General features: G+C 37.5%; 2 protein-coding genes and 1 long non-coding RNA gene across 14 annotated transcripts in view; 2 read left to right on the top strand and 1 right to left on the bottom strand.

The window, feature by feature from the left end:
- LOC111196219 (zinc finger protein OZF-like) overlaps nt 1-20,020 on the top strand; it is a 29,271-nt gene extending 9,251 nt beyond the window's left edge. The window contains exon 3 of the mRNA XM_049473112.1: nt 18,833-20,020. The gene's annotated coding sequence lies outside the window, so the exon portion shown is untranslated. The remainder of the gene's footprint in view (nt 1-18,832) is intronic.
- Nucleotides 1-24,828, top strand: part of LOC125790017 (gastrula zinc finger protein XlCGF26.1-like) — a 76,453-nt gene that overhangs the window by 12,863 nt on the left and 38,762 nt on the right. For 2 of the 12 annotated variants that reach the window (XM_049473108.1, XM_049473109.1), the window contains exon 2: nt 13,548-15,255. The exons of 2 other annotated variants lie outside the window; for them this stretch is intronic. In XM_049473108.1, the coding sequence (XP_049329065.1) occupies nt 13,691-15,255 (1,565 nt within the window). In that variant the 5' untranslated portion in view covers nt 13,548-13,690. Of the gene's footprint in view, nt 1-7,527; nt 7,793-13,547; nt 15,256-16,666; nt 16,744-24,828 lie in introns of those variants that run through there. 8 more of the 12 variants (XR_007429982.1, XM_049473106.1, XM_049473102.1 and 5 more) reach the window with 6 other exon arrangements.
- Nucleotides 10,434-10,835, bottom strand: LOC125790018 (uncharacterized). Its single transcript, XR_007429984.1, has 2 exons — nt 10,768-10,835; nt 10,434-10,672 (listed from the first exon to the last, which is right to left on the bottom strand). It is a non-coding gene; the product is annotated as an uncharacterized LOC125790018 (long non-coding RNA).

The raw sequence follows: 24,828 nt of genomic DNA on the forward strand, positions 1-24,828 counted from the left end.
TATTTTAACTTTATCTACACTTTAATATCTTTAATTATTTAACTCGCATCCCAGATAGCAGAAGTGTGTTGATTCACTTCTTATGCATTAAAACAGCGTTGATCTCTGACCTCAGAATTGACTCTTGATTTATCAATCAGGAATAATTATAGGAATAGTTAGATAATTAGTTTGATAATCATTGTGGCTGTAAGCGTACACATACAGGGTGTATTCGTGTGGTATAGAGTAAGGAGTGGTATATAAAGAGATAAATATATACTTTGAATGCGAAAGGTTTTAATGGTTGAGTTTTTTTTTTTTCTTGAATTCCAAAATAATACATACAGGAACATATAAGCAACAATATATTTTGGGGTGCTTTATGTTCCAGTTCATTAAAATCAGTTTTAATCATATAGCGTTTTTTAAACCTGATGTTGTAGTAAAGCAGCTGAAGTGTAAAACACTGCTTCGTCCCATATTCCAGACGTTTTTACTTGCGGGTAAATTTGGTTGGTCCGTGATTACCTTTATTTAGACGTTGAAAATTGGGCTCTGCAGCTCGGTTAAAAATGGTATGAATGGATGGAAGTTATAGATGGATGTAGAAGTTTTGTTTTTAAGATGTTAAGTGAAGCCAGATCTCAACGTGTTTTTGTTTCATAATGTTAATTGCCTGTCAGAGTGTGTTTATGATGGCAATGGTTCTCGGACCGGTTCAGAACTACAGATCACAGGCGAACTGCAGTCTGAACGCTTTTCCACTGCAGGGCTAGGTTGCCAGGTCGAGAAAAAAAACAGCGCAAACTCAGTCTAAAACCCGCCCTTAAACTAGACCAATAAATATCTCTCTGTCTCACGTTTGAAGCAAATCGCAAAACAACTATGAGTACACGACTAAGTAGAGTAAGGTATTTATTATGAGTATTTCTATTAATCATAAAGTCATTAATAATATTGTAAAATGTTTTTTTATTATTTACTTTATAACAGTTTTATATTCCAGTAAGGAACATTTAATAGTAACATAATTAGCAAAAAAAAAAAAGCTTTTTCTTACTCTTTTCTGTTCTTGCCCCTCCTGAACTCTCCTCTCCCCTTTAACATTTTTATTAATTACCTTGTGATTTCTTGTTTCTGGTTAGGTTGTGATCTCTCTCTCTCTCTCTCTCTCTCTCTCTCTCTCCTATTCATGCTGCCAAAAATAAAACTGAAATGAAAACACTAAAATGAAAAAGCAAATACCGTTTGCACTTTCTTTTTTTTAACCAGAAATCAGAAGACAATTTAAAAAAAAAAAAAAAAAAGGATAAATCTTGTCTTGCTACTTATGTTACTATTAAATGTTCTTGACTGGGATATAAAACTTATAATAAAACATTAATGTTATATAAGTTATTAATAACTTTTGCTTTAAACGTGTGACAGATAATATTTTGGGCTAGTTTAATCTTCGGAAGGGTGGGTTTTAGACTTTGGGTTTGGGTTGGATATATTTTGTTGGACCTGGCAACCCTGCTCCGTGGCCTTCATCACAAACAACATGGCAGCGTCGAGAGGAACCGGGGGCGGAACCATGGATTGGTCAGAGGTGCCGGAGGATGGTGCGGTGTTTGAGTCAGGAAGTGAACCTGAAAGTTTGAGTGGGAAAGCTGCGGCTGATTCTGAGTGGAAGAAAGTTGAAAATAGGACTGCTAAACGGAAGAAAAGTTGGGGATCAGCCTCAGATGGGACTAATGACCAGGAACTTAATCAGAGAGGTGACAAAGAGTTCAAAGTGGTGATCAAGGTTTTGTCTGAGAGTTGTACAAGTTTGAACCCTATTAAACTGACAAAGGATCTGAAGAAAGCACTAGGAGATGTAATCTGGGCAAAGCCGTTAAGGGATGGGAGGGTCATGCAAATGTGTAAAGACAAAAGATTAAGATGTTGGCGGGGCAGAAGGTAATGTGCTCTCTTTTTTCCACTAGAACATGGATTAGAGGAGTTATCAGTGGGGTTTCTACTGACCTGACAGAAGGCATGATTAAATCTGGAGTGCAAGGGGCCAAGGTGAGAGAGGTGAAACGTCTCAAGATAGGTAAAGCTGGGGAAAAGGTTGACAGTTTGTCTGTGATGATATTGTTTGATGAAGCTCAATTACCTGCTCGCGTTTATTTGGGTTGTTTGAGTTATGCAGTGAGGGCGTATATTCCTCCACCCCTTAGATGTTATAAATGTCAAGCATATGGTCATGTTGCTGCAGTTTGCAAAGGGAAATTGAGATGTGCTAGATGTGGGGGAGAACACGAGTATGGGAACTGTGGAAAAGGAGTAAAACCCAAATGCTGTAACTGTGGAGGTGAGCATAGTGCAGGATTTGGAGGATGTGAGGTTTATCAATCTGCCCAAACCATCCAACGTGTAAGGATTACTAAGGGTTTGTCATATGCTGAGGCTGCAAAGGAGGTCAAGTTAGGTGAAGAGCACAAGTCATCACAGGAACAGTTGAAGAGGAGGGAACCTCAGGATGGGCAGAGCTTGGTCCGTAGGGACGTACTAGTCCTGGACAAAGTTAAATTTCTCGCGTTTATGGTGGAAGTAGTTAACTGTTCAGCGCAAACAGATAGCAGAACTGAAAGGATTAGGATTATTCTTAGGGCAGCCGAGAAACATCTGGCTATGGAAGGTGTAACAGTTGACCAACTAAATGAGTCCTTAATGTCGCAGTTTGCTACTTCACAGTCTGTAAGTGGCATGTGATGGTGGCCCTTACTCTCCTGCAATGGAATGCGAGAAGTTTGATTGCAAATGGTTTGGATTTTAAGCAATATATTAATAGTAGCAATGAACGACCTAGTGTTATATGTGTTCAGGAAACGTGGTTAAACCCACGTCTGGATTATAGGATACAAGGATATGAGGTTGTCAGACGGGACAGGGTGACGGGCTCTGGAGGGGGGGTTGCAATGTTTATTAAACAAGATTTGAGTTATAAAATAGTAGAGGTGAATGCAGACTTTGAAAGTGTGATGGTGGATGTATGGGTCGGTTCCTGTTTTGTGCGGATTGTTAATTTTTATAATCCTTGTGACAAACTGAGTTTGGATATTCTTGAAAAAGTGAGTGGCCAAGGGTATCATAGATTTATATGGTGTGGTGATTTTAATGCACACAGTGCTTTGTGGGGTTGCAAGGAGTCTGATCATAATGGTAGGGTAGTGGAAGAAATGTTAGAATGTACTGGCCTGGTGTGTCTTAATACAGGTGAGGGGACGAGGTTTGATGTGGCACGGGGGCAATTTTCTGCATTAGATTTGACCTTGACGTCTGGTGATTTGGCTGGGATAGCTGATTGGATGGTTAGGCAGGATGTCCTGGTGGGTAGTGACCATTCTCCAATTTGGTGTAGAATAAGTCTGGACCTAGTCCATGATATAGAGAAGGTAAAACGTTGGAATTTTAGGAAAGCAAATTGGGGTATGTTTTTGGATTTATGTGAGGCTGGGGTTAATGAGATTTCTTTTGAGGATGATGTGGAGACTTTTAATAATAAGATTCAGAATCTTTTGTGTAAGTCTGCAGTCAAGGCTATTGGGAAAACGAACAGTGGGAAGGGAAAGAAAGTTGTTCCGTGGTGGACGTCTGAGTGCTCAGCGAGTGTTAAAAGTCGGCGTAAAGCGTTTCGAGCTCTGAAGTCCCTTCATACCTTTCAAATGTTAATTGAGTTTCAATGAAACTCAATGCCTGAAACAGGCATTAGAGTCAGCTAGGCAGACTGCACCTGGGAAAGATGAGGTCTGCTACATTATGTTGAGGAATGTATCAGATAGAGTTCTTCAGTGTGTTTTAGCTTTATTTAACAAAGTATGGAAGGAAGGAAGCCTACCCAATTCTTGGAAGCATGGTGTGGTAGTTCCTATAGTAAAACCAGGGAAAGACAAATCACATGCATCTAGTTATAGGCCTATTGCTCTGACTTCAAATCTGTGCAAACTTATGGAGAAAATGATTGTTAGACGTTTGTTGTATGAACTAGAGAGAAGGGGATTATTGTCTCCTTACCAGAGTGGATTTCGGAAAGGTCGTAGCACTATAGATGCTGTATTATACCTGGAATCAGACATAAGGAAGGCTCAGGTATCCAAAGAGTTTGTCATGGCAGTATTCTTTGACATTGAAAAAGCGTATGACATGATTTGGAAAGAAGGTCTTTTAGTTAAGCTGTATAACATGGGAATTGGTGGTAGACTATTCAATTGGATTCGGGATTTTCTTTTTGGGAGGTCTATCCAATTTAGAGTAGGTGCTAGTTACTCTGCAATTTATTCTGTGGACAATGGTACACCGCAAGGTAGTGTATGTAGTCCTGTATTATTTAATATAATGATTAACGATATTTTTTCTATGGTTGATTCAGGAATTGGAAAGTCATTATATGCAGATGACGGGGCTTTGTGGAAAAGAGGCCATAATGTAGGGCAGGTCCAGAAGAAAATGCAATTGGCCATCAATGCGGTAGAAAACTGGGCATTTAAATGGGGTTTCAAATTTTCAGTGAATAAAACTCAGGCAATTTAAGTTAAGTATTTGGGGGTATGGATGGATGGTAAACTAACTTTTCAGTCTCACATTAATAGATTGGTATCAAGATGTAAACATAGTATTAATGTAATGAGATGTCTAGCTGGACTGGACTGGGGTGCAAGTAGGAAGGCGCTAATGCAGATATATTTCTCTCTCATTCGTGCAGCAATAGACTATGGTAGTGTTGTTTATGGGTCTGCCTCAAAAACTGTGTTGCAGAAGGTAGATAAAGTTCAGTTACAAGCATTGAGGGTATGCTGTGGGGCTTTTAGATCTTCCTCAAACCCAGCGATTTTAGTGGAAACGGGTGAACCACCGCTGGACATTAGACGTCAGCAGTTAGCCATGTCCTACTGGGTGGGAATAAAAGGGCATGATATAGATCATCCTGCTAATATAGTTTTAAGGGATTGCTGGGAACATGGTGATAGCAGAGGTAAAAGTTTTGGGTGGATAGCGGGTGAATTGGCTCAGCAAATGAATTTGGAAAGTCTCAGTTTATGTAAAACTGTGATTGCTGCACCAATTTCTCCTTGGCTATTTCCAATGCCGGAAGTTGACTTAAAATTGCAAAATGAGTTTAAGAAACATGGGAAGCAGGTGATGAAAGATCAGGTAACACTATCATATTTAGATCTCTATTATAAATATGACCTCAAAATGTATACAGACGCATCTGTGGATCCAGATTCAGGAAGAGCTGGAGTATCAGTGTATGTTCCAACCTTTAAGACGGAACTTATTAGGAGAGTGTCAGATTATGTGGCAGTTTTTACAGCTGAATTGGTGGCCATTATGATGGCCTTGCTCTGGGTCGAGGATGTACGGCCCTTGAGAACAGTAATATGTTCTGACTCTCAGACTGTTTTGAAAAGCCTAACGAACAGTCAAAAGTCATCAAGGATAGACATTATTTATGACGTCCTCATGATCCTTCTCAGATTACAGCATTTGGGTTTATCAGTTGGCTTTCTGTGGGTACCAGCTCATGTGGGGGTGGAGGGCAATGAATGTGCTGATATGTTGGCAAAGCGAGCCCTTACGCTGGACTTTATTAATGTTTCAGTGCCCTTAAGCAGGCAGGAGGCTAAGCTGCTCATTAAAAAATATGTAACTAGGACTTGGCAAGGTATGTGGGATGGGGAACAAAAAGGAAGGCATCTTTATAAGTTTCAAAGGTTAGTAGGACAGAGAATAATTAGAGGTAAAAATAGACAGGAAGAGTTGGTACTTACTAGGGTACGTATAGGACATTGTGGACTGAATCAGAGTCTGTTCAGAATTGGTAAACATCCGGATGGCAATTGTCTGTATTGCTCTCAACCAGAGACTATAGAACATGTCTTAATACAGTGTGTGGCATATGATATACAAAGGGAAGAGGTGTTTGGAGGAGTTCGGGCAGTAGGGAATCTATCTATACATAGTATGATTCAAGACACATATAAGTTGATTAAATTTCTTAAATTATCTGGGCTGTTTAATAGGATTTAGAATTCAGCATTTCATGTTCTATCCAGTAAGTGGCAGTAATGCACCAATGACAGGAGTGCTGGCTGCCATTAATTCGACAAAGAAGAAAGAACCCTGCTCCGTTCTCTCCTTGGCTGCGTCCAGAAACCCCAAAAGTGTCTCCTTTTTCCTACCGATCCTCCTCCTCTCCTCCGTGACCCGGAAACTGATTTCGTGACGCCATCTTGCCGCCTGTCCGAATACCGTAGGAGACGAAAGAAGCCGCTTAAAATTCTCCTGTAGTAAGCTTCCAACGGAGGTTACATCAGTGTATCCTACTCCGGAAGAATTTTAAGGATTTTCCAATGACATCACTGCATCCACGCCCACAGAGCATGCGAAAATGGGGAAGGCAACGCCCAAATATACGTCATAAACACATTAATTAACTAGGTTCCTCATCTAATTAAACAGCCAGTAAAGCAGTAATATAATTTATAGTTTAGATAAACTGTATGCTCAGTAAAACTATATTTATGACCCTATGTGTATCATGTTATACATATAAAAACATATATTATTTATAATATATATATATATATATATAATTTTAATTAATTCATTTATTTACTTATTTATTTTAACTTAGGGACTGATGAGGAAACTGAATCCCTCATAAGGCTGAGGTCAGACAGGGCTGCCAGAGTCACTGGTCAGAGATGCGGCCAAAAATGCGGCTGGGAGTAAACAGGATTTTATTGGAATATCTGAATTTTTAGCTGTGTGTGATAGTAATGTTCTGAAACGTGCTGAAAGTGAGCGTTGTGATTGGCTCAGTTCAACGGTAGTCAACATCCTATCTAAAAGGGATCAGCTGTCCCATTTCCCCAATTACAGCTCCTTCCCTCCATTCCTCCTCCTCCTCCTCTCATCTCCTCGATTCCTCCACCTTCTTCCGGGGTAGGAGAGGAGGAGTAGGAAAGGAGGAGTAGGAGAGGAGGAGTAGCAAAAGTTTCTGGACGCAGCCCTTGACTCCTTTGTCACTCCCCGATCTGTACCCCCTGCCCGATTTGTGCCGCGCATGCGCACTGCAAACTGAGCGAGATGAGCAGGGGCACAGATCGGGTAGGTAATGCCAAGGTGTACTTCCGCCCACACTGTCGCAAACAGCTCGTACACTGTGGTGTCAAAATTAAGGATTTTAAGTTTTACAGAGCTGTGCAGAGTACATTTTCGTTAAATTCAGCATTCACGCCATCCTCCAACGAAGGAATGGGCAAGGAAAGTGTGTGTGTGTGTGTGTGTGTGTGTGTGTGTGTGTGTGTGTGTGTGTGTGTGTGTGTGTGTGTGTGTGTGTGTTGAGAGAGATATGGGTTCGCTCTCATGCTTTTTCTGAGAGTAAAATAAACTGATATTTTGATGAATGTGTTGTACCTGTTATTTATAATAATTTGCTGTGTATTTTAAGAATAAAAATAATTTTTAAATGTGAAGTAATTTACAGACTTGGTATATGTAACAAAAAATAAATAAAAACACCGCAGGCTCACACATTTTAACAGATTATTTTCGATTTTTAATTATTTTAAACACCTATCTGTCTATCTAGAATTCAGAAAACGGAAGTTAAGCTTGATCAGCGATCTCACAGCGCCGACAACTGTTGACAGCCGTGGCTGCCCGATCTGCGCCCCCTGCTCAGTGTGCAGTGCGCATGCGCGGCACAAATCGGGCAGGGGGCACAGATCGGGGAGTGACATCCTCCAGTCTGCGCTGATGGCCGAAGGGGGAGGTATGTAGAGAAAGTTGTGCCAAGTAAAACCCAGATAATTTTGTCGTAATGAAGAGAAAAGTTTTGTTCCAGTATAATTAGATTTTATAGGCGTTAGAATTGTGTTGTGCTGTAGTTGTAAAGGGGTATTTATGTCGAGGGGAGGGGGGCTTGGGGCTGGGGGCGAATCCAGGTCCAGAAAGTAAAAATCCATCCCAGGGTGTGCTGAGGTTGTGCTGCTCAAAAATATCATTATTTGAGATGTAAATGCTTCCAGAATTTGTAAATCTTGATGATAGTTTATTACATGGATTATTATTACTGTGACAGAATACATCAGCAGCACCAGGCGGATTTATTTTTCTGGATATTCCCACCTTATCTAAATTCTGTTTGTGGTCTGGCAGTTTCTAATCTGTTTCTCTAAAAACTAATGGGTTTATTCAAATATTTTGGAAGCACTAGAAGCAAATAGTAATAGTAATTAAATAGTAAAAAAAAATAGTAATTTTTAATGTATTTTTTTTTTATGACGAATCAGTGCCAGCAATGGCATCGTGAGAATGACCGCAGACCCCCGAGTGTAGCTAGCTAGTTAGCTTAGCTAGGTTAGCTGAATAAGACTAATAGCAGATAAGGCCAAAGTCTGAGAAATCACCATTTTGTGCAGCTGTGTGAGAAAAAACATACAAGTTATTGGGTTTTATTGTGTAACTTTATATTTTATATTTATAAATCGGACCCGTGATGGAGTTTGAGCCTGAGGTAACTAGCGTTACGCTAGCTAGCTAGTTAGCTTGGCTAGCTATTTAGCTTAGCTCGGTTAGCAAGACGAGGCTATGGCCAGATAAAGCAAAAGTCTGATAAACCACCTTTTTGTGCAACTGTGTGAGGAAAACGGACAATTTATTGGGTTTTATTGTGTAACTGTATTTCCAAATCAAGTTAAATAGGACCCTTGATTGAGTCTGAGCCTGAGGTAACCAACAGCGTCAGGCCGCAGAATAATATATTTTCAACATAAAAGTCAACTTGGCCGACTGCTCATTGTACGAAACCACGGTTATAACAAGCAACAATAGTTTAATGAACTTTATACTTTACAAATATATTTTATACTTTTTGGGTTTGGGGTGCCTAGGAGATTCTAGGTTTGACTGAGATGTAGGCAATAAGTTTGTGTTGTAATATAAAACATTCATTGACAAAAAACTTAGCTAGTTGTTTTGATTGCTAGTAACCTGTTACATTTTCTAATAGCATGCTTGTCTGTGTTTTAATAACACTATAAAATTGCTTATTTTCAGAAAGATGCAATAAAGTATGCACAATAAACAAGCGGAAAAATAATTCAAGCAGCGACTTTATTAAAAAACAACAACAATAAATGAACAGAGGACAATTAAATGTAATAAAAGCAAGCATTCTTTTTTTTAAGAAACTACAGAAGGAAAACCAAATCTAAATAGGAAAACAATCCGTGTATCATTCGTTCATTTGATATTCAATTGAGAATCAAAATCGGAAAATTAAAAAACCAATTCGTTTTTTCGTTTTTGAATATAATACCAAAAAACGAATAACGGCTTGTATTTTGTATTTTTATTTGGTTATCCAAACAAAAATTGGAAATTTAAAAAACGGACCAGGAGCCGAATTTGATTTTGATTTTGAACTTGACCCATTTGTGTGCCCCGGAAGTTACTGATTTGTTTATTCTTGGTGGGTTTCTGTTGCGCGGGAGTTCACTGCAGTGTTATCTACACAGTCTGTATTGCTGTAGGCTTTGGATGGAGTTGAGGATGGAGAGTTTTATCTTGTTCAGAGGAACTAAACGCGTTGCAGTGAAAGAAGACGATATGACAACAGAAAAAATCGGCAGGATCTTTCAGGTGTTTGTCTAACGTTCCGTAGCTAAATGTCATATTTAGTTAATACCTTCAAAAAGATCTTTAATTAGGCCAGAATGTGGTTCCAGTCCGGCCATGCTGCCTACAGCAATACAGACTGTGTAGATAACACTGCAGTGAACTCCCGCGCAACAGAAACCCACCAAGAATAAACAAATCAGTAACTTCCGGGGCACACAAATGGGTCAAGTTCAAAATCAAAATCAAATTCGGCTCCTGGTCCGTTTTTTAAATTTCCAATTTTTGTTTGGATAACCAAATAAAAATACAAAATACAAGCCGTTATTCGTTTTTTGGTATTATATTAAAAAACGAAAAAACGAAAAAACGAATTGGTTTTTTAATTTTCCGATTTTGATTCTCAATTGAATATCAAATGAACGAATGATACACGGATTGAAAACAATGTTAAAAAATAAATAAATAAAATACAGAAATAAAAAATAAATACAAAAAGAAGCAGAAAAAAAGACACTAAACAAAATAAAATTAAATATAATAATAATAATAATAAACAATGGGGAAAACAAATAAAAGCAAGCATTAAGTTTTCATTCATTAAAAATACTACACAATATAAAAGGTTTCTATTCAAAAACAATGAAAACTATGTAAAAGCAAGGAAGCAAGCAGTTCTTGTAATGCTTTAAATGAAGAAAAGGTTAATGAAGAAAAGGTTAATGAAGTAATAATAATAATAATAATAATAATAATAATAACAATGTACAAATATAACCAGAGGGAAAATAATATAATAAAAGCAAATAAAGTTTATTTATTCATAAAAAAACTACACAATATAAACAGAGGAAAAACAATATAACTATGATGAATCTGACAACAAGACAACAACAAAACAACAAGTTCACATTTAAAGTGGAATGGGAAGATTCATTTCTCATAATTACTCAAATATAACATGTTGAGAAAAAACACTTTCAGCTTCAAATCTGTTGAACCCCTCCAGCTTCCTCAGCAGAAGGATGGTAATCTTAAAATAGGATGATTTACAGATTAGATTGGACAATGCAATTTTAAGATGTCATGCAAATCAAAAATACATTTGAAAATTACAATTGAGCTTACCTCAGGCGTCATTACTTCCAAAACAAAGGACGTATTCTTTGCCTCATGTAGGTACCACAGGAGAGGTAGGGCTCAGAAATGAGATCTGCGCGCAGACCCTTCTCGAGGTAACTAGCGTTACGCTAGCTAGCTAGTTAGCTTAGCTGAGACTTCATCAAGGGTCCCATTAAACTTGATTAGGTAATAAAGTTACGGAGGCAAATCTGATAAAACGCCACTGTGTAACTGTGAGGGAAAAAAGACAATTGATTGTGTTTTATTGTGTAACTTTATATTATTTGAAAACAAGCTTAAATAGCACCTGTGATGGAGTCTGTGCCTGAGGTGACTAGCATTAGGTAAGCTAGCTAGCTAGTTAGCTTAGCTAGCTAGCTAGTTAGCTTAGCTCGGTTAGCAGGACGAGGCTATGGCCAGATAAGTACCTAAGTATGGTCTGATAAACCACCTTTTTGTGCAACTGTGTGAGGAAAACGGACAATTTAGTGGGTTTTATTGTGTAACTTTATTATCAAATCAAGCTTAAATAGCACCTGTGATGGAGTCTGTGCCTGAGGTAACTAGCATTAGGTAAGCTAACTAGCTAGTTAGCTTAGCTAGCTAGCTAGTTAGCTTAGCTCGGTTAGCAGGACGAGGCTATGGCAAGATAAGTAAGTTACCTAAGTATGGTCTGATAAACCACCTTTTTGTGCAACTGTGTGAGGAAAACGGACAATTTAGTAGGTTTTATTGTGTAACTTTATTACCAAATCAAGTTAAATAGGACCCGTGATGGAGTCTGAGCCTGAGGTAACTAGCGTTACATTATCTAGCTAGTTAGCTTAGCTAGCTCAGTTAGCTCAACTTTAGCTAACTATATTTTATTATTATTATTATTAAGTAACCAAGTTAATAGGACCTGTGGTGGATCCTGAGCCTGAGGTAACTGAACTAGCTTAATGCTAGCTCGGTTAGCAGGACTAGGCAAACGTCTAATAAACCACCTTTTTGTGCAACTGTGTGAAGGAAAACAGACAATCTTTTTATTGTGTAACTTTGATATATAATGTTATGTATAAGACAATATTTGATATATATAATATATATCAAATATATTATATTGTAATATATAAATAATCAGACAATTTAGATTATAACCGATTATTTTAAGTTTATGGTAACCCTATATATCCATATATGTGTATCTATATATATATATATATATATATATATGTGTGTGTGTTTGTGTGTATATATATATATATATATATATATATTTATAGATAGATAGATAGATAGATAGATACACATATATAGATATATACAGGAAACAGGAAAGCCCAGCGGTGCATTGTCCACACATTCTTCGGACATGGTATAGCTGAACTGTTTTTCATGCAAAACAGAAAACACAACTTAAGAATTCGCAGGGATCTGTAGATTCAGGACCCTCTGTAGATTCAGGACCCTCAGCTAATGGGAAAAACAGGAAATGTACTCACATATACATTTGTTTAGGATTGTTTAGGCAAATGTTAAGGTGTCTTCATACTGGGAGGAGTCGAGGAGAATAGAGTTCTTTTAATACGACTGTAAAATGTAAGAGATTCAGAGACTCTGGAAGCTGAGCGGTCTGCGAATCGTGAGACTTCAGGGTAGGCTCTCCAGGAGCCTCCTGTTAATAAACTTGTTTTGTTTTAATAGAATCTACAACTCCTGGTGAACCTTCATAAAACACAGTATATGGATTATTGTTTTGGTTTGTATGCAACAATTACTACCAAATCAAGTTAAATAGGCCCTGTGTATGTGTCTGAGGTAACTAGCGTTACGCTAGCTAGCTAGTTAGCTTAGCTAGGTTAAGTTAAAAAGCCTGTACCTGTTGTTTGGCTAAGCGTGAGGAATAATTCAAGTTAAAAGTATGTAAAAGTATATAGTTATGCTTTAAAGTATATAATAGTTATTTTTGCTTTGTCGTTTGGATGAAAATTAATGGTGTTTAGTTAAAGCTTCTGTATATGATATTGATGGGGGGTATTATGGTGAGTGTTTGGAGAGGATTGTGTTAACTAAAAATCTGGTCTCTGTAAAATGTTTTTTTACAGAAGTGGCAATAAATTAAAGTTTAAATATCAATAATCATGGAATAAATATTTTACTTTTAATTTATTCAAATGTAACGTGCATCCTTATTTAACTATTCAACCTAATTTAGATGTTGTAAATACGTCTTCAAACAAATGGAACATAGTTTGAACAAACAGCATGGACGTTTTTTGTTGTTGTAAAAATAATGGGCACGAGTCATACTGATGTCTTTTTAAGGTTTTTTGAAGTGTCTTGAGCTAGTGTCCATTTCTAGTTACACTCAAACAAGTTAGCTCGCACAACAATACTGTGTACAACTCAAAATACACAAGATTACACAAATATATATTTTTAGTTTTAGACCCTTTAGACTATGTGTTAGCTATGGCTGTTGTAAGTTAGTTCGCATCACATGACTCTTTACATTCCACCACAAAACATCAAAGTACTTATTTTTTTAAACAAAATATTTTAGATTTGTATATTTTAAACACATTTTACTCTTATTTTTAAACCTGTTCATACTGGTTTTTAGCACTTTTTAATAACCAAATAAAATGACAATTAATTTATAATGATAAATAAAAAAATAAAAACACCTTAATCAACATGTTACTCAGACAGGTACAGCTCCCTTCAATAACCTTACATAATTTTTGTAGACAAAAATAACACAACTAAATGACTGACTGAGTTTTCCCCTGTTTCTCCTGCAGAAAGAAAGGACCTCCTGCTTCGTGTCTTCTCCTGCTTTGGGTAGTCATCTTGCAACAAGGTTCAAGAATTTACTTAAACAGATGCATAAACATCTCCATTAGGAATTCCTCCCACTGTGCAAAAAAAGGAGTGTAATTTAAACATGGTGTCTAAAAGCTCCGGTTCTCAGAAAACAACCCCTGCTTCCACTGGTAATGAAACAACTAACAGGACGAAACAAACGAGTCAAGTGAAAAAGAAGGAATCACATCAGTGCCCTGAATGCGGGAAGAATTTAACTACAAAGAATGGTCTCAGAATACACCGGCGGATTCACACTGGAGAGAAACCGTATCAGTGCTCTGATTGTGGTAAACGTTTTAAAGAACAGTATGGCCTTCAAATACACAAGCGCCTTCACACTGGAGAGAAACCGTATCAGTGCTCAGACTGCGGGAAGAGGTTCAATAGCAAGGGTAGTCTAAACATACACGAGCGCGTTCACACTGGAGAGAAACCATATAAGTGCTCAGAGTGTGGGAAGTGTTTTACAGTACAGAGCAGTCTGGATGAACACCAGTACGTTCACACTGGAGTGAAACCGTATCAGTGCCTAAAGTGTGACAAGAGCTTTTCTAGACAAAATAATCTTGTAGCTCATGAGCGTATTCACACTGGAGAGAAACCGTTTGAGTGCACAGAGTGTGGGAAGAGCTTTACTTTAAAAAGACATCTTAAAGAACACATGAGAATTCACACAGGAGATAAACCGTATCAGTGTTCAGAGTGCAAGAAGAGCTTTGCTAGGCAAAGCAGTCTCCAAATACATCAGCGCATTCACACTGGAGAGAAACCGTTTCACTGCTCAGTGTGTGGACAGAGTTTTAGGGCACATAGTAATCTAATATCACACCGAAGTACTCACACACAGTTGAGACCTCACGAGTGCTCGGATTGTGGGAAATATTTTAAAGAAGTGCGAGCTCTTAAAATACACAAGCGCATTCACACTGGAGAGAAACCGTTTAACTGCACGTTGTGCGGAAAGAGTTTTACCACGCATTCTAATCTGATATCACACAAGCTCATTCACACTGGTGAGAAACCGTTTCAGTGCTCGCTGTGCGAGAAGGCTTTTTCTAACAGCAGAGCTCTTACAATACACAAATGTATTCACACTGGGGAGAAGCCGTATCACTGCTCACATTGTGACAAGAGTTTTTTGAGGCGGCGTAGTCTACAATCTCACCAGTACATTCATAAAGAAATCAAACCGCATCAGTGCACACAGTGTGAAAAGAGTTTTATAAGAAAGCGTTGTCTCCAAAGACACCAGCACTCGCACACTGGAGAGAGGCCTTATCACTGCACGGAGTGCGAGAAGACGTTTACTGCAGAGTTTCTCCTTGTACTGCACCAGAAGCGCATTCACGCCAAAGAGAAAAAATATCACTGCGAAGAGTGCGCCAAGAGTTTTACGAATAAGAAGATTTTCAAAAACCACCAGCGCCTTCATATCAAAGAGAAGAAGTATCGGTGCTCGGAGTGTGGGAAGAGCTGTACAAATGTGAAGGATCTCCAAAAACACCAGAGCCTTCATGCCAGAGAAAAAAGAATGCATCGGTGCTCAGAGTGTGGAGAGAGTTTTACAGTTAAGAGGAATCTTCTAAAACACCAGCGCCTTCATACTGATGCAGAGAGCCAGGAAAGTTCACCATCAAACGAGAGGTAAGAACATTATTTTTAAAGCCTGGGACAATATATGTTAAATGATGCATCAATTTACTCATTATTTCATTTTTTGAAAGACTTTGGGTGTAGTTGATGTTGATATGGGAAATGTAACCAATTCACCTATCACCATTATAATAATCATTATAATCATTCCATTATGAGAAATGTAATCATTTTATGCATGTTCATTTCACTGAAATGTAATCATTGTCATTTATATTACTCACTATGGTAATTCACTTATATTACTCAGTTTGCTGTGAAAGAGTGATTCAAAAATGCAACAGTGCGTACGTGCTGACTAGCAGGAAAATGTTCTCTGATAGCGCTTTTATGTAAACATGTGGACATGGACGGAAAGAGGTTACCTTGACATTTAGACGAGAAAGCAACTTTGCTTGGGAATAGAAGGGAGTTTTTCTGTCTTGGAATAGAAGGGAGTTTTGATGGATACAACTGCAGGCGGAAGTCCTATGTCCATATTTGGTACATGTCTTTAGATTAGGCCGAGCGGGGATAAATAACACACTCTGGGAAGCTGTTGGTCCCAGAGCACTTTCAGAGCGTGATGATTTCATGAACTGATTGTACTCTCACCATTTGCTTTAATAAAAACTTGTTACTCATTTGACAAGACTCAGAGCTTAATGTTTGTTCTTATTAATTGTCACAGGTATTTCCACCACAATGTGTAGTTGTAACGTGATAAAAAGTACTTTGTTGAAAAGCCCATATCTGCTCTATCTCAGCTTTCTCAGATCCAGTAATTTTGTACTTTTTGCAAACATTTGGTCTTTGTACAGCGGCCGTACCGGGGCATGTTTTGCCCCAATAAATCGTTTTTAATACCGTTATCCAGGCTCAAAGTAGCTCCACACCTCCTTGGTAGAATCCAGAGAGCCCTGACATTTAAATTGAGGCATTAAGAACTTTAAACATGTACAAGAAGCTTACTAAAAACACTGTTTAAATCCCATAATGACATTACAAAACGTTTTGGGACACTATCGGGGCCAAGCACAGTTCCACCATTTAGCCAAATAGTTTTGAACTCCTGGACGTCTTTTCAATTCACTGTTTCAGTCAAAGGTATTTGGACTCCTGAGCTGAAGCAAACGTTTTTGGACTCTATTGGAGCCTTATTAGACAAACATATATTTACAACCCATCATCTAGTAACACCTTAGCAGCCTCCATGCAACACCCTAACATCTGAAACTTGAGCTGCAGGCGTAGTCACAGTTTCTGCAGGAAATGCACAGTCTAGATCTGGAGTGTAGTTCTATTGCATTCCAATAAAATGAAGCTTTTGTATATTTGTATGATAAGCATGTCGCCTCTATTGATTGATTGATTAATTCATTGGAAGTTTGTTTGTTTGTTTGGCTGTCTGTGTTTTTGATAGTTCTGCAGAGGAAGGGGACGAAGACAGATCTGACTAAAGGACAGATTCTAGAAACTGCCAATCCGAGCTCTGCAGTGGTGAGTTGGTTTCAGCCGTTTGGATCACTGCTAGACCCATCACTATAACCTTTTGTTTTTCTGACAATACATATTTTTTCGGGGCTACAATTTTTTCATCATTTCTACAACTACAATTACTAAGAAATAAAACCACTGTCTCCCGTTAAAACAAACTGCCAGACGTTTTTATTGAATATTAAAGCTCTGGGCAACCAGAAATTCTTTCGCTAACGCTTGTCTGTCCGTCACTGTTTCTCTCTTTCGCTAACATCGTCTGTCTGTATCTTTGTCTCTCTCTTTCGCTGTCACCATCTGTCTGTCTGTCTGTCTCTCTCTTTCGCTAACACCATCTGTCTGTCTGTCTTTCTTTCGCTAACGTCGTCTGTCTGTCTTTCTTTCTTTCGCTAACGTTGTCTGTCTGTCTGTCTCTATATCTCTCTCTTTCGCTTGCTCCATCTGTCTCTCTTGTTTTTTCCTTTCACTCGCTCCATATTTCTCCATGTCTCTCTTATTCGCACGCAGCATCTGTCTGTCTGTCTATCTCTCTCTTTTTCTTGCACTGTCTGTGTGTCTTTCTCTTCGGCTCGCATCGTCTGTCTGTCCGTCACTGTTTCTCTCTTTCGCTAACATCGTCTGTCTGTATCTTTGTCTCTCTCTTTCGCTGTCACCATCTGTCTGTCTGTCTGTCTCTCTCTTTCGCTTGCAGCTTCTGTTGTCGCGTCTAATACAGCATATGGGGTTGTTTTCCCTGAAGGAAAGCCGGGGCTCTCTACAACTCGCTAAGTTCTAGTAAGTTCGCTAAGCATAAAATTTACAAAGTTAAATCAGTGAATAAAAGATAGACGAGAATCAAGCTTTTAAAAGAAAAGAGAAGACAGGTTTCAGGTGTGTGTGTGTGCATGTGTGCGTGAGTTCACGTACAGATTTATTATAAACAGAGTGGACAGTTTGGACATGGGCAGCAGGCCATGATACTGACACTTTCCCCGGGTGAGCGAGCCGAGTGTGTTAGCATCCCTATAGATTAGGACAGATAAAGCCGGTGCAAAGATTAACCTGCCCCCGGTCTCTGCCTCGGCTACTCGTGTTTTTTTTAAAAAGGCGATCTTGACCAAATTTGGACACTGAAACCGAAGGGAGTTATATAACAAAATAAATGTATTTCAGCCCACCTGACTGTCCAGCCCATTTTCAACTGTATAAAACTGTGTGTCTTTGTCTGGTATCATCAGAAGTCTTTGGGGATCCAAATAAACTTGAATATTGAAACTATCTACTATTTAACATACAGTTTAAATATCTATAAGGTTACTTGTTTGGCTCCGACGCTGTCTGTCTCTCTCATTCGCTTGCAACATCTGTATCTCTCTCTTTCTCTTTTGTTCATGCCATTTCTCTTTCTCTCTCTCTCTCTCTCTGAGATATTATAATACAGTAAAAATGATCTAGTCTGCCTGACCTAAACTACACAATTATTACTGTCCCTCACAATAATACAGGGAAATTCCAGCATTAAAAAAATAAATCATGATTTTTAATTCATTTTAAGTGACCCACTAATATATTTTAATTTTAACAATCTAATGCTGATATTTTTTAAAAAGAACTCAAACCCTGAAATGCATCCAGTAAAATGCTTAAGAAAACATATGTGTAGACATGTTTAGTAAAACAATAACATTGTTATAAGAAAGTTCCTTTGTTATTATGAAAGGTTATTATTGCAGAAAGGTGTTCTCTTTATTCAAAGCACGGTCCAACCTTAGGGCGCTCAGCAGCTCCCAGCTCCCCCAACTCCACCCTGCTCAACTCCAACACCAACTGACTGACTGTGTCTCACACACCGTCTAAATAGTGTTTATACATGGGGGATGTGTACCCAAAAACAGACTCAGAAGCAAAAACTGAAGCAGAAGCAAACAAGAGATTTCAGAAGGGGGGGGGGGGGGGGGTCCTAAAGGGGGGGTTGGGTAATTGACCTCGTAAATTGGGGAGAAAATTCCATTTTAAGTCCTTGTGGATAAAGTGATCAGCTGAATGCCATAAATGTATATTTTTGAGATAATTCTGTTAATTCTCTACTTTTGTTTTTGTGCTTTTTATACAGCCTGGTCCTTTTCACAGCAACAGGGAAGAAAATGATAAAAGAGGAAAAACATCCTGAGAAAGATCTCCAAATACCTCTCACTCGTAAATATTCTTTAGTTTTTTTTGTTTGTTTTGTATTCCAGTAGTGAAGGAACGAAAAATAATGAATGGTTTTATAAGTATGATTATATATTTTTATGCGTTTTCTTTATATTTACTCTTTTTTTCCACACTGAAGGTTTTATTGTATTCAGTGTAATATTTACTTACTGATTTTGGATCAGTACATGTCAGAGACTGTAAAAAAAAAAGATGGACGCCGTGTCTCCGTTCCCAGTCATTCAATGAAAATGAAGCTAAAATCTTCCTCCATGTTGGCGATCCTGACACCGATTCTGCGCAGTAGAGACCAGAGGAGGGAGAAAGACTGTGGAGAGACCGCCTACTCATTTAAATAACCCCGCCCCTGAGGGCTGCCTCGAGGTCACAGGCTGCAGGGCGGAGCGGAGCTGACGGTCTGTTATTGGCACCGCCCATAACCAGCCCTTTTTCAATAACCACACCTTTTTTAAATAGAACTGAATAACGTTTTAAATAACAAATTCTGTGTGGATATAAAAATTTAACAATATAAGTATATATAGAATATATTAGAAAAAAACGTGGTTGAAAGTTCTGTTTTGCCATTGAAACCTATGGGGATGGGTGGAGTTTCACAGCTTTCTGAAACCAAACAGCAGGGGGCGCCTGACCTGTGGTGGCTTCACTTTTGAGAGACGATGCTCTGTCCAGCTATATACAATCTATGATACATGTCTATAATGATATATAAAGGTACTTTTATATTTACCCTATATATTTACCTGTTGTATTTATCTTCTATGCATTTTTGTCACACTTACCTGTGATATTTACCTGTTGTACGTACCTGTAAATCTATACGTAGTCCTGAAAGGTGGAGCTAGCTCTGTGATTGGCTGAATGAATCAGGTAAATCCTGGAAGAGACAGTATATGAATTAGAGAATGTTTGCACTGAATTGATGTAAACAGGTATAGTTTTTACTTTTTCTCTTGTTTTATTTTTGCAACTCTCTTTTTGAGATTCACATTCTTATTTTTGTAATTGAATCTCTTTATACATTTTACAACTACAGACACAGGGCAAATCAACAGGTACATTTTAAGTTTTTAAGAATATTTATAAACATATCCATAGAGTCAGATTTGTCAAGAAACTAAAATATAATAATAGTTAATAAATAAATAAGTAAATCAGATAAATCAGGAGTAGGAGTGTGCCATATCGTACCGTACACAATAATATCACCAACATTATTTTATATGGTGAACGATATTACAGCCTGAAATATGATGCTATATCACCCACCCCTAATTATCACATAAGGGTTCTACTTTTTTACTGTTTTTATCAAAATAAAAATTCACACTGTTCTCATTTTCCATTATATATCTACTAGATACAGATTATATCTGTACTTTATCATTTATTTTACTTTAATCCTGGATATATATGGAGATATTTGGAGTGTGGTATTATTAGTATTAGTAATATTCTGGGTCATTGACTTCTGTTACAAATCTGATAAAATTCATGTATTATCTCAGGGCTGTGCCATATCATATCATATTGTATGCAATAATAAAATTATATATATATATATATATATATATATATATATATATATATATATATATATATATATATATATATATATATATATTCAACTTTAAACTATGTGTAATTTGTCCATTTACCAACATTTGCAACATTAAATTGGCAAATAGAGGCAGGTTTAAACTCTTCATCCAGTCCAGGTGGAGGTGCTGGCTCCAGTATAAAATGAGAAGCACTAAAATAACTGAAATTACCAAGTAGAAGTACAGGTTACACTAAGCAAATCAGAATTTAAAACAATAATAAAAAAATCTGGTAAGATGAATGGGATAAGGAGACAAAAGGCAGGTATTTATATAGTAAACAACAAGAGTAATAACAGTCAGGAAATTCAGTTCACTAATACAGCAGGAGGAAACCTGGTTCACCAGGATAAGGATAGTCCAACTGGACTGAATAGTGGTTTACACACTATAGGAAAACATGAGACCGGAATGTGCCTATACTGTACTGAGACTGAAACCGTAAAGCATGTATTTAATACACGTAGGCATTACTCTAACAAGAGAGAACATCTTGAGAGGGTAACAAAAAACTCTGTAACTTAGAAAAAAATAGTTTAGGTGGTACAGAGCCTACAGTCAAAGCAGTCATAAAATTTACAAAAGATACACAAATTGCAAGAAGACTTTAGATTTTTTTTTAATATAAATATATATTTTTATATCATATCTCACACAATTTAATCACACTTCAGTCCAGTAGATGGCGGTAATGCACTAAGATTGCAAGCTGCCAAAAAACAACCCAGGGCCAGTATTTCCGATATCGATACCGTTACTTTTGAATATTTTAAGCTTCATAGATCCAAAGGATCCAAAAGATCTAGGATAAAATTTTGCCAAACAATGGAACAGTAACAAAAACAAAGTTTGCCTTCACGTTAGGGAAGTAAATATTTTTTTAGATAGAAAAGGAGCAGCCACAATACAAAAATAAAACAAAAATTCTCCCCTCACTAGACATCTTTTCTAGTTCTTTGTTTCTTTTTTTTCAAATAGAATTGTTCTTAAGAAAAATAATTTAAAAAATAAGTAATTTTCTTCCTTTCAGTGCAATTCTATTCTTCTTAAATACATAGAGTGTAAATATATATATATATATATATATATATATATATATATATATATATATATATATATATATATTCAGGTTGTCCTCTCCATACCTGTTGGCTGATTGGCTGGCTCCGCTGAGCCACGTGACACACGTGCAACAACAAAAGACCGGAGGGGGAGAAAAAAAGCAAGCTTGAGTATCGATCTTTTTACACAAGTATTGCTTAATACCAATAACAGCGTTGGTATCGATATATTTGGATCGACCCACCCACCTCTAGTCCTTATAGAGAAACAGGAGCTGATCTGCTGAAGGTAAAGAACTCTTCTACACTTTTACTCACTGTTTACTCTCACTTTACTCCTCACTCTCTCTCTGATGGAGGAAAAACTCTGTAAATGTAAATTGGATCTTGTTCAGACTGGGCTGTAAGAGGTTAAGTTTAGGTTGTATTTTAACTTTATCTACACTTTAATATCTTTAATTATTTAACTCGCATCAGATAGCAGAAGTGTGATGAATCACTTCTAATGCATTAAAACAGCGTTGATCTCTGACCTCAGAATTGACTCTTGATTTATCAATCAGGAATAATTATAGGAATAGTTAGATAATTAGTTTGATAATCATTGTGGCTGTAAGCGTACACATACAGGGTGTATTCGTGTGGTATAGAGTAAGGAGTGGTATATAAAGAGATAAATATATACTTTGAATGCGAAAGGTTTTAATGGTTGAGTTTTTTTTTTCTTGAATTCCAAAATAATACATACAGGAACATATATAAAACTAAGCAACAATATATTTTGGGGTGCTTTATGTTCCAGTTCATTAAAATCAGTTTTAATCATATAGCGCTTTTTAAACCTGATGTTGAAGTAAAGCAGCTGAAGTGTAAAACACTGCTTCGTCCCATATTCCAGACGTTTTTACTTGGGGGTAAATTTGGTTGGTCCGTGATTACCTTTATTTAGACGTTGAAAATTGGGCTCTGCAGCTCAGTTAAAAAAAATAAAATATGTGTTTGCATGTGTGCATAAATGTTGATAAAATACTGTAGGTATGAATGGATGGAAGTTATAGATGGATGTAGAAGTTTTGTTTTTAAGATGTTAAGTGAAGCCAGATCTCAACGTGTTTTTGTTTCATAATGTTAATTGCCTGTCAGAGTGTGTTTATGATGGCAATGGTTCTCGGACCGGTTCAGAACTACAGATCACAGGCGAACTGCAGTCTGAACGCTTTTCTAGATAGGAACAATACTCCATTTGTTCACTGTGCTTTAATGAGTACGAGCAGTGAAATTACAATAACCAAACATGTTATGAACGTGTCCCTGAATGCTGTGAGGAATAGCCTCAACATGAGCTCTACTTCCTGTATAACTGTGTCACCATATATAGTGCTGTAGTGCAACATTCTCTATTTTCCACTGCAGGGCTAGGTTGCCAGGTCGAACAAAATACAGCGCAAACTCAGTCTAAAACCCTCCCTTCAGAAGCTTAAACTAGACCAATAAATATCTCTCTGTCTCACGTTTGAAGCAAATCGCAAAACAACTATGAGTACACGACTAAGTAGAGCAGGGGTGTCAAACTAATTTTGGCCGAGGGCCACATTGGCATATTGGCTGTCCTCTGAGGGCCAGATGTAACTTATAAATGTAATAAAATGTAACCAAATGTAATATTAAATGAATGTAATTACTCCTTAATGTTAAATAACTCTCAATATATTATTTATTCAATCAAATATTACAGTTGCATGGAAAAAAATGTTTGCTTGTTGCTCTATTAACATAAATCCTTTTAATTTGTCATGTTATGAAATCCAAAAACTCCATCAATCAAGAACCAAACTATTCAAGTGAATAGAAATGACATCAAGTTATATTAACTTTGATCAAAACGTTTGATACTGAAATAAGGCTTAATAAATATAGCAGTTCCTCATCCAACCACTAGTCGGAGCTGCAGCAGCAGCACAAGCCCGCAGTCTTTACTAAGTCAGAGCTACAGGCCAGCCACGGGCTACAGGGCTCAGCTCAGCCAGTCTGGAGCGTTTTTAAAATGTTTAAGTTCTTCTGTGTATGAAATAAAGATTTTTAACCCCACTAACCGGATAATTCAGCTCTCTACAGTTCATCTTTCAGCCCAAGCAGCTAACAGCAGCAGTTTAGAGCAGCGTCACGGAATCACTGCTCGAATTACATTAAAAACAGGTCAGTTAGCGCGCTGCTAACCTCATATTTTTTTATTGGAGGTTATTGAAAGGGTTATTGGGGGCAGAAATCAGTAAAGGCTGGTTAGATAAGTGATTCACGTCCTCGTCCTTTGCTGAGGTGAAACTGCGACTAGCGCTGTCACAGTGATGTTTATTGTCATTAAAACAGATTTTGTCAGGTATTGTCTTATAAATATTTACACAGAACTTATATCTCTCCTAAAAAGCGTTTATTTTGGTCAGTAACACTCTTCGTAACACAAAAGGCATACCGGTCTTTCGCCTTGAAGCACAGCCGTCCGTCTGCATCAACTTTTCTTTTTCTGGACATTATGGGATAAACATTTGTATGTCTCAATTCCATCCGCGAAGTTACGCCTTCCCTCCGGCAGGGTTTCCACATCAATGACTACACTGCCGTGTAGTGGCAGTCAGAGCCATAGAGAGAGCCGTAACTTTGCGGGTAATACAATCGACAAGCATTGTGGGAAATGTAGTTTTTGGTCAAAGAACGCTCCTGACCTATTTATTATAGACACTAAGATCTTACAAGGTCTCGCGGGCCACATAAAAGGACGTGGCGGGCCACATCTGGCCCGCGGGCCTTGTGTTTGACACATGTGAAGTAGAGTAAGGTATTTATTATGAGTATTTCTATTAATCATAAAGTCATTAATAATATTGTAAAATGTTTTTTTATTATTTACTTTATAACAGTTTTATATTCCAGTCAGGAACATTTAATAGTAACATAATTAGCAAAAAAAAAAAACTTTTTCTTACACTTTTCTGTTCTTGCCCCTCCTGAACTCTCCTCTCCCCTTTAACATTTTTATTAATTACCTTGTGATTTCTTGTTTCTGGTTACGTTGTGATCTCTCTCTCTCTCTCTCTCTCTCTCTCTCTCTCTCTCTCTCTCTCTCTCTCTCTCTCTCTCTCCTATTCATGCTGCCAAAAATAAAACTGAAATGAAAACACTAAAATGAAAAAGCAAATACCGTTTGCACTTTCTTTTTTTAACCAGAAATCACAAGA

This window comes from Astyanax mexicanus, unplaced genomic scaffold (assembly GCF_023375975.1).
Source record: "Astyanax mexicanus isolate ESR-SI-001 unplaced genomic scaffold, AstMex3_surface scaffold_34, whole genome shotgun sequence".
Lineage (NCBI taxonomy): Eukaryota > Metazoa > Chordata > Actinopteri > Characiformes > Acestrorhamphidae > Astyanax > Astyanax mexicanus.